The 9,629-nt window shown below is 38.4% G+C and overlaps 1 protein-coding gene across 1 annotated transcript; it reads right to left on the bottom strand.

The window, feature by feature from the left end:
- Positions 1-3,644: 3,644 nt before the first annotated feature.
- On the bottom strand, positions 3,645-8,739 carry LOC140135429 (tubulin beta-4B chain). The gene is made up of 3 exons (XM_072156925.1): positions 8,582-8,739; positions 5,694-6,029; positions 3,645-4,874 (listed from the first exon to the last, which is right to left on the bottom strand). The coding sequence occupies exons 1-3, from the start codon at positions 8,636-8,638 to the stop codon at positions 3,924-3,926; spliced, it is 1,344 nt and encodes a 447-aa protein (XP_072013026.1). The 5' UTR covers positions 8,639-8,739; the 3' UTR covers positions 3,645-3,923.
- Positions 8,740-9,629: the final 890 nt, after the last annotated feature.

Here is a 9,629-nt window from a genome sequence, read left to right as displayed (position 1 = left end):
ATATTTAAAGATGCCAGAAGTCCTGAAAATATTTCCTTTCCAATGCATCGTACAGGATTGGCTAAACAAATCTGTGGTCTGAGATGTATCAGCTAATGAACATGCTCATTGCGATTGGTTGAACTGCATTAACAAATGTTACGTACATGCAATGCATGGTAAAACATCCAGAAAGTCATGAATCATTTATAGTGATGTTGGTAATCAAGAATGTTTTGGCAATCTTCTAACTTAACCAAATAAATTCATACAAACTTAATGTAAAAACACTTCCTGTTTTGTAAATGTGTGATCCATTTGAAGTCATTTTAATTTTTCGTTACAGAGCCAGGGTGGCAAATTTAAAGGGGTCTACAAAATAGAGCCACAAAAGGTTTGGCCCTTGACTTCATGTTTATTATGGAGGTACTGATTCCAAATCTTTATGTGTACTTTCAAACTTAGTATTCCCCTCATGGTAAGGATTCAGCATAAGTAAGTTTGACCCAAGGCAGTTAAGCTACAATCCTCAAAATAAGTCTTGGAACACTTTTGTGTCAAGAACGGAAAACTTACACCCCCTCTCCCCTGTGCAATGTTGGGAAATGCCTGTCTTCAGCAATTAAATCATTAGGCCAAAAAAAAAAAGGTTTGTTTGTCCATAGAGGCTTATGAAACAGTTGGGTCGGTAGGTTTTTTTTTTTTTTTTTTTTTTTTTTTTAATTTTTTTTACAGGTATTTCACTTGAAACTGACAATTTGAAGACTGGTAAATAAGTCAAAACACACAGCACTTAACTGGTTTAACTCTTGAAATGGTTCTGCATGTTATACTGTTCATTTTTAAATTTATACTAACCACTGTTTTACTAGTACATTCAACGCACAAAAAAAAAAGACACGGTCGGGACCAGGGTACACGGTCAGTCGGACGTGGACAAACAAACAATTTTTTTTTTTTTTTTGGCCTTATTGTAGATGTCATGTTTGTCCATAAACAAAATACACAGCATTTCCATCATCATTGCAAGGTTAAAGGAAGGGGTTTTTTTATTTCAAACTCTAATGGTGACCCACAGGTCAAATTGCTAGAATTCTGCAGAATTACGATGTGTTCCAAGTACTTTTTTTGAAGATTGTGTCGAAGTGTCTTGTTCCAACATTGATGGGGTGAGGGGAAGGGTAAATCATTTCGGACACTGCCCCTCATGGTAAGGATTCAGCATAAGTATAGTTTGACCCAAGACAGTTAAGCTAGTGTCGTGTTACCCATTGGGTGTAAGCTTATGAAAAAATGGGGTCATTAGGTGTAGAGGTTGCCTCAAAAAAGGGTCTATTGACAGGCACCAATAATATATGGTATAGAGGAATATTTTGAAATTTGTTTAAAGATAGACCGCCTCGCAGCCTGATTTTTCTTTTCTTTTAAATCTGGTTGATTTCTCACTCAGATTTTGCTGTTTTCAGCGGTGCACTGGTCGTCCAGTCAAAGTGGGTTTTGACTCGCCACTAATTGCAACAGAATTTCTGCACTGCTTTGCATATCAGTGATGTCCCCTGAAAAGCATACAAAAAGTATACTCAAAAATACTTGGTGGAAAGGTAGTTTTTGGTGAGAAAAGGTCATACAAGCGTTAAAATTCAAAATTGCTCAAACCATTTAAAAAAATATATCTAATTATTCCTCTTGTCATAAATAAGGATTCAGAAAAACTATAGTTTGTCTTATCTGTAATATACAGTTCTTGAGTTATAAGCCAAAAGGTCAAATGTTAGGTTCCACAGAGGTCAAAAACTAAAAATTGTCTGATTTTAACCAAAACTTGTCTCAAATTGTTCGTCTTGTAAACATAATTCATTTAAAGAATATTTGCACTGTTTAGGATGTTTAATTACATAGGTATCATCAAAAAGTAGTTCATGGTCAATGGTCATTGACCTTTTACCCTGCTACCTAGGTAACGAAGCATCCAAGATATGGCAAACTATTCTTAATTTGGAGTGTTCTTCAAGGACGAAAAATTGAGACCATTTTTAAGGAGATTGAAGCTTTTTTCTAAATTGACCTATGTGGAGCGCAAAATTTGACCTTAATGGGAGTTATAAATTGAGAATGGTATATCACATGACAAATTGTACTTTTTCTGAATCCTTTCGACTAGAGGAATACTTTGGTATTCACTGACGTAGTGCATGTTACGTTAGTATCCATTGGTTACTGGGTCAAGCCTAGGCTTCTACACCTATTCCGAATTATGATACGCCATAGGCTTTGTGTTGTGATCATTTCGATCAGTGGTTCATAACAAAGAAAGCGTGAGCCAGTTGACCTAGCAACGGTCATATTCTAACATGCATTACGCTAGAAAAGTTATGAAAAAGATTAAAGCAATTTTACCCCTGAATGACCTTTTCCTGCCAAAAAGCACTTTTCCACCAATTATATTTTAGTATACTTTTGGTATGATGTTCAGGGGATAAAATGCATGAAAGTGAAAAAAAATTCAGTTGTAATTAGAATTAGTGGTGGCTGACACCACTAATTTGTTTAGACTGACTGGACTATGGTGGATGGTTATAGCTCCATCATCATTCTATTAATTTAATAAGGGTAGACACTGTTCAGACACATTCGTATGCTGTTAAGGGGGTACTACACCCCTGCCCAATTTTGTGCCTATTTTTGCATTTTTCTCAAAAAATATAGCGCATCGGTGACAAATAAGATATGTACAATTTACTATACCTCATAAATATTTATTAGGTAATCCAGACATCTTATTGGTTAATAACACCAGCGTCCGAGTGCGGTATTTTGACTACTTCCCGCGCCTGTGCAATTACGCGCAAGACGCGAAGGAAGTAGTAACAACTTCCGCACCCTACTACCACACGGTGTCTCGACCCCGCGCGTCGCCGTTCCTTCAGACGTAGCATTATGCTACACAACGGCAATTCTGCAGACGCGTTTATCGTGAACTTATGGCGTCTGCTGCAGTTATTTTGCTGAGATTACCGATGGATAATAACACACAAATTTGACATTTTATGAAACAAAATGCTATTTATGGAATGTTAAAAAGAAAATTAGAATAATATAGGTCAAAATGTAAATTGATTGAACAGAAATCCTCCAATAAAATCAGGTAAGCAAAATATTAAGCTTATTTACCATGCTGTCCGACACGTTGACTGGTGTGTGTTGACTTTTGTTTACGATTTTACCGTGATAGTGAAAATATTTATGAGGTATAGTAAAACAAATACAACATGTTTTATTTCGGGAAAGTAGTCAAAACTACTGGTCCCTCGGTGTTGGATGATTTGACTACTTCCCGACGCGTCATGCGTCTTGTGTTGAGGATCTGTGGTCAGGGCCCTGCCTTCAGTGTTGGGATTAACTAGCATTTTTTATGCGTAGCAAAATTTGCTTTCATTACTTCTCTTGGTACATTCACATCAGTGTGTAAAGTCTATGGCATAAAAATGCTACTCAACCCCAAAATTGTGTAGCAAATTGATAAAATTGTGTAGCATTTTGCTACGCGATACCAGCTATTTCCAACGCTTGCCTGCCTTATAAGGCATTGGTGGGGGTCGAGTGGGGGAAAAATGTAAAAATTAACCAAAATGATTCTAATTGAAGAGACTCATAAATTTAGCACACAATAAATTCAACCTTTATTAACTCTCCCTGTTCAATAACATTTTGAATTATACCTTCAAGAAATAATTACCAGCAAATTTATTAAATTCAACAGGCAAACTTCAGTTCAGCAGCGCCGCCCGTGCGTCAAAATTGCACAAGAGTTCATGTTCAAAAAAGTCCAAGTTCATTTGTTGCAATTCATTAGCAATCACAAGTTGAAATGTCTTCAAATAATTCAGATTAAACAGTTTGTTGCAAAAGGTAGTCAAATTAAAACATGCTTGTTACTATTTGATTTATGCCTCTTCCTGCTGGTCTTCTTCCTCTTCATCAAATTCTCCCTCCTCTTCTGCTGTTGCATCCTGGTATTGTTGGTACTCAGACACCAAGTCATTCATGTTGCTCTCAGCCTCGGTGAACTCCATCTCATCCATACCTTCACCAGTGTACCAATGCAAGAAAGCCTTACGACGGAACATAGCGGTGAATTGCTCAGATATACGCTTGAACAGCTCCTGGATTGCAGTGCTGTTGCCGATGAAGGTGACTGACATCTTGAGGCCACGAGGTGGGATATCGCAGACGGCGGTCTTCACGTTGTTGGGAATCCATTCCACAAAGTAACTGCTGTTCTTATTCTGGACATTCAACATCTGTTCATCAACTTCTTTCATAGACATGCGACCACGGAAAACAGCAGCAACTGTAAGGTAGCGCCCATGACGAGGATCACATGCAGCCATCATGTTCTTGGCATCGAACATCTGCTGGGTCAGCTCTGGAACAGTAAGAGCACGATATTGCTGGCTACCACGGCTGGTTAGAGGGGCAAAACCAGGCATGAAGAAGTGGAGACGGGGGAATGGCACCATGTTGACAGCAAGCTTACGGAGATCAGCATTCAGTTGACCTGGGAATCTTAAACAGGTGGTCACTCCGCTCATGGTGGCTGAAACAAGATGGTTAAGATCACCATAGGTTGGGGTTGTCAGTTTGAGGGTGCGGAAACAAATGTCATACAGAGCTTCATTGTCAATGCAGTAGGTCTCATCTGTGTTTTCTACAAGCTGGTGAACAGAAAGAGTAGCATTGTATGGCTCTACCACTGTATCTGATACTTTGGGTGATGGGACGACGCTGAAGGTGTTCATGATGCGGTCTGGATACTCTTCACGGATCTTGCTGATGAGCAGTGTACCCATACCTGATCCAGTGCCACCTCCGAGTGAGTGAGTCAGTTGAAAGCCCTGCATAGAGAAATTAAAAAGGTCAGGATATATTATCATATATAAGTTATTATAAAAAAAATGAATATTCAAGTTCGTGTTCATCAGAAATTTATGCAAAGTCAATTATTTATTCGGAACTCTTTAGGGTTATTCCATGTCAATACAACAGATGCTTCCTGCTCTACCCTCTCAGAATTTCTTTGAATTTCACTCAAATGTTATAGCCATTAGAAAAAGCCACAAGTTTCAGATCCCTATTAGCCTTGTATCGTTTTCCTGTGATGATGGCTTATCAAAATTGGGTGGGGGTCTATTTTGATATCACACACTGGCGACAATGCATTTGATTATTCCGTCAAATGGTGTGGTTATTCCTTGGTATGATGACTGTTCACACCAATCATGTACCACATTGCACTTGATGCAGTGGCAGCAGCGTATGAATGCGCAAATGTGGTGTCCACTGCAGTGTTCGAAATACCACATGCATACATGCACAGATGCATGTAACGTGCATGTAGAATTTTGCCTGTGTATGCAAAATTTAGTGAAAAAATCAGAGTTGTGCATGTAAGTTTTATTCTGTATTTCGACCCCTGATCCACTGCAACTTCTAATCCATTCCAAATCGACAGAAATTGATTGGTTGAATATGTTCAGTTTCGCGCATTGGGGCATGATAGATATTTTTCGTAACAAGTCCTGAAAAGGTCTGCTGTCGATTGGCCTTGAGCGTATTTATTTCACTGTTTATTTATTTGGAGTTGCATGGGATTCAGCTTATATAAAATGTCTTGAAATTGGTTTGAGCAAAACAAATATGAAAGTAGTTTTTACCTGCAAACAGTCACAGCTCTCAGCTTCCTTGCGAACAACATCCAATACAGAGTCTACCAATTCTGCACCCTCGGTGTAGTGTCCTTTGGCCCAGTTGTTTCCAGCACCACTCTGTCCAAACACAAAGTTGTCAGGTCTGAAGATTTGTCCAAAAGGTCCTGACCGGACAGAGTCCATAGTGCCAGGCTCAAGATCAACAAGAATAGCCCTGGGTACATATTTGCCTCCTGTAGCCTCATTGTAATAGACATTAATTCTTTCTAGTTGTAAATCTGAATCACCATGATATGTTCCAGTTGGGTCAATGCCATGTTCATCAGAAATCACCTCCCAAAACTGCAAGAAAGAAAAATTAGAAAATACAGCAAATAGCATCACATAAGTATGGGTATCTATTTCAAAACATGTGATTGTGATTGTGTACGCAGCCTAGCAGACCTCAAATTACTTCTTTTTTAAATTGTTGGGGCTATAAACAATCATCAGCTGTTGTTCAATACACAATATAAACTGACCGACAATAGGTGAGGGACAGAGAATAGGCATATTTACCATACGCTAAATACCCAAACCCCGATTTATTTTGAGCCAGCCTCAGCCAGGGGGCTGTCATTTTCTTCGCCTTGAATGGGGGGCAGGGTAGCGTTAATCCCGCTTAGTTTGGCCAAGAAATACTTAATTTGATTATAGTCAGTCTAGATAGGGGGTACCGGTATCATAAAAAAATTATAGAAAAATTATTCCATGATTCAATTTGTGTGTTTAACATCATGGAACATACTCTTTGCATGGCTGTGCGCAGTGTTCAAAATAAGCACTTATCCTCTTGTCCAAAAATCACCGGGGACAACCATATTGAGCTATGTACTTATCCCCTGGATAATCACTAAATATTACCTCTAAAATCATGACACATTTTGGGGACAACCAAAATGTTTTGAGGACAAGCAGAATTTATGCTTTAGTTGTCCTCGGGACAACCTCCATATTTTCCTTATTTCGGACACTGGCTGTGCGTAGTAAGCTTGCAGCTATATTTATAATCTTTTCCAAGACAAGGTTACTTTGACAGCTCATGAGCTTAACCATCGTGTATACATGCGCGACGTCAAGCGTGTGCATTGGACCTTGTGCTTGACATGTGCAAAATAATATGCGCTGGACAGCTAGCATCTAGCAGTACGCTTAATTTGTAAAAGGAAATCTGAATATTACTTTATACATGCCTTATTGCTATGCAGGCCATGCATGCATAACATGATAAGAAGGGCATAGCAAGGGCAGGGCCAGGGCATGCAGGGCATGAGGGCATCTGCCCCAAAATTTCATGTCTTTGCATGATTGAGCCCTGCTCTAATCAAGGGCGTAAATCGGGTGGGGGACAGGGGGACACGTCCCCCTCACTTTTTAAAGTGGGGGGGACACAATATCAAATGTCCCCCCCCACACTTTTTGGTCCCCACCCTAAAAAAAAAAAAAAAAAGGAAAAGAGAAGAGAAAGGGAGAAAAAGAGAAGAGAAAAGGGAGAAAAAAGAAGAGAAAGGTTAAATTGCATGTAATTGAGTATGCCCATCACTGCCCGTGCCGCAAAAAACAAACCGCACAGTCGGTTGATATATAGGCCTGTGGTTATTTTAGGCATTGCGTGCGGGCCCGTCTATATGCAGGGCCTGTCACATTTTATCACCAAAAAAAAGTCAGTATTAAGATGGACTCATGGCCTGCTGATTTCAACATCAATCAGGGTTCGATTTAGAGGGGTTTTACATGCACAAATGCATGTAACTTTGGCTCTGTGCATGTAGAATTTTGCCTGTGCATGCAAAATTTTGTGTTATTCAGCCCATTTTGAGGGAAAAGTCAGAGTTGTGCATGTAAATTTTATTTTCTAAATCGAACCCTGACATCAATCCATGCATGCTTTAGTAACTTGTAAATTTCAAATCTCAAATAGGGAAAACTTTTCCACAAAAGGCTTCATGGACCGTCATTTCACAAATTTTTGGCTTTTTTAAACTAAAATTTTACACACTAATTAGACACCCTGCGTAGTGGGTAAACAAGTAGCCATTTTCACTTCTGCTTTCCACATTTGCCAATTTATGTAATTTAGGCCTATAGGCCTACAATAATAGGGAAAACTTTTCCAAGAAAGGCTTCATGGACCATCATTTCAAAACATTTTGGCTTTTCTAAAACTAAAATTTTACACACTAATAGTGCCAAAATGGGCCATCAAATCGCTTCAAAGTTCAATTAGGTATTCATTTTGGAAAAGTTTCTTACTTCTGAGGGGGCACATCCCACCTCAGACACCCCCCCCCTCCTTCGCGCAAGCGCGACATTTTTACTGTATTTATTGATTTCCCCACTGTCAGTGTGTCCCCCCACTTTCACAAACGGATTTACGCCCCTGCTGCTCTTGCATGCCTGACTGCTGGCCACCATGCCACCCTAGGCTAGGCCTCATGTTCTTTTGCAATTTGCATGCTTGATCAGTGGCGTGTCCGGGGAGGGGGGGCTTGCATGTTTGGGGCCTGAGGCTGAGCCCCCTAGAGCTGGTCTTTGACTTTGACTTGTTAAAAATCATGTAAAATCAGCCGGTTTTTGGCGATTTTAGCCATTAAGCCCCCCGCATATTAACTCTTGATGCAAAAATAAACTTTCAGTTCACTACAAAATGCAAAAGGAACTTTATTGCATGACTGCCATGACCCATGAGTGATTGAAAAGCTTCATGTATCTTCGATAATCATGTTCATGCAATTGCAGATCATGAGATAAACATGATAATTTCAGTGTGATTTTATTTTCAGATTTTAAACTTGCATTTTATCTTTAAACAAACTGGAAAACGAGATTCACTGTACAAGATATATGTCATTTACCTTTGCGCCTATCTGGTTACCACACTGTCCAGCTTGAATATGCACAATTTCACGCATTTTGTTAAGTTTTATTTCCGCTTTTCTCCACGTTTACACTTCTTCACTGCCTGGTTTTGCAACTGCAAATTTTTTGAAATTTGATATTCGTTCTGTGGTTCTGTTCACTTCCGAAATCAAAGAATATGTCCATCCGCATAAAGTTTCAGAACTACTTTCTCTTAAGAACAAGATGTCAACTTTAAATCTTTCTTTTATTATTGAAACAGCATGAATATCATATCAAAGCAAATTATATCATTAAATAAACATGATATTTGGAAGTTGGATAAACATTTATTTCGTGAAATTCGCCAGAAGATTGATAAGATACTTTAAAATTGTGTAATGATACTTTGTGTGACTCAGTGTAAATGGCCATTCATAGCTACCGTGAGAACGGCGCGCTGGCGCGCATAAACAGTTTTCATAATAGACGATTCTGATTGGATCAAAAGTTTTGACAGGATCGCTGATTGGACATAATTGCTTTAATGTCCAATACTCAATAGGCCATTAAAGAAAAAGAATCTGTTGATTAAATGATGATAAAAAAAAGACAATGGAAAATCTGCACAAATTCAGATTTTTAAAACTGCAGCTCAGCCTCAGGCTCAGACATGTATAAAAAGTGCCATAACTTAAAATTATTCACGCAAGACATATAAAATAATAAAAGTACACATTTTTAAAGGCAAGACATCAAGGAATCTAAAATAGGCCTATAAATACAGACTTGATTTAAAAATAACAAAAATATGGAGAAACTCACAAAAAAATTAATTTTTAGTAGGCCTACATCATAACAAAAAAAACCCACTCTTTCAATAATTGTTGTTCTTAATCTTGAGACTCTATTCCAGAGAGAGTTTTTTTTAAATTTTGATAGGCCTTTTTTTTTTTTTTTTTTTTTTCTTTTTTTTTTGAGATAGGCTTAGGCCTATTGAACATAGGTACAAAAGTTTATAATAAAATTAACAAACGCCTATCTGCACAAATTTTTGCCTAAAAT

This window comes from Amphiura filiformis, chromosome 16, assembly GCF_039555335.1.
Source record: "Amphiura filiformis chromosome 16, Afil_fr2py, whole genome shotgun sequence".
Lineage (NCBI taxonomy): Eukaryota > Metazoa > Echinodermata > Ophiuroidea > Amphilepidida > Amphiuridae > Amphiura > Amphiura filiformis.
Note: the sequence above shows the minus strand (reverse complement) of the source record. Positions and strands in the feature narration are given on the sequence as shown.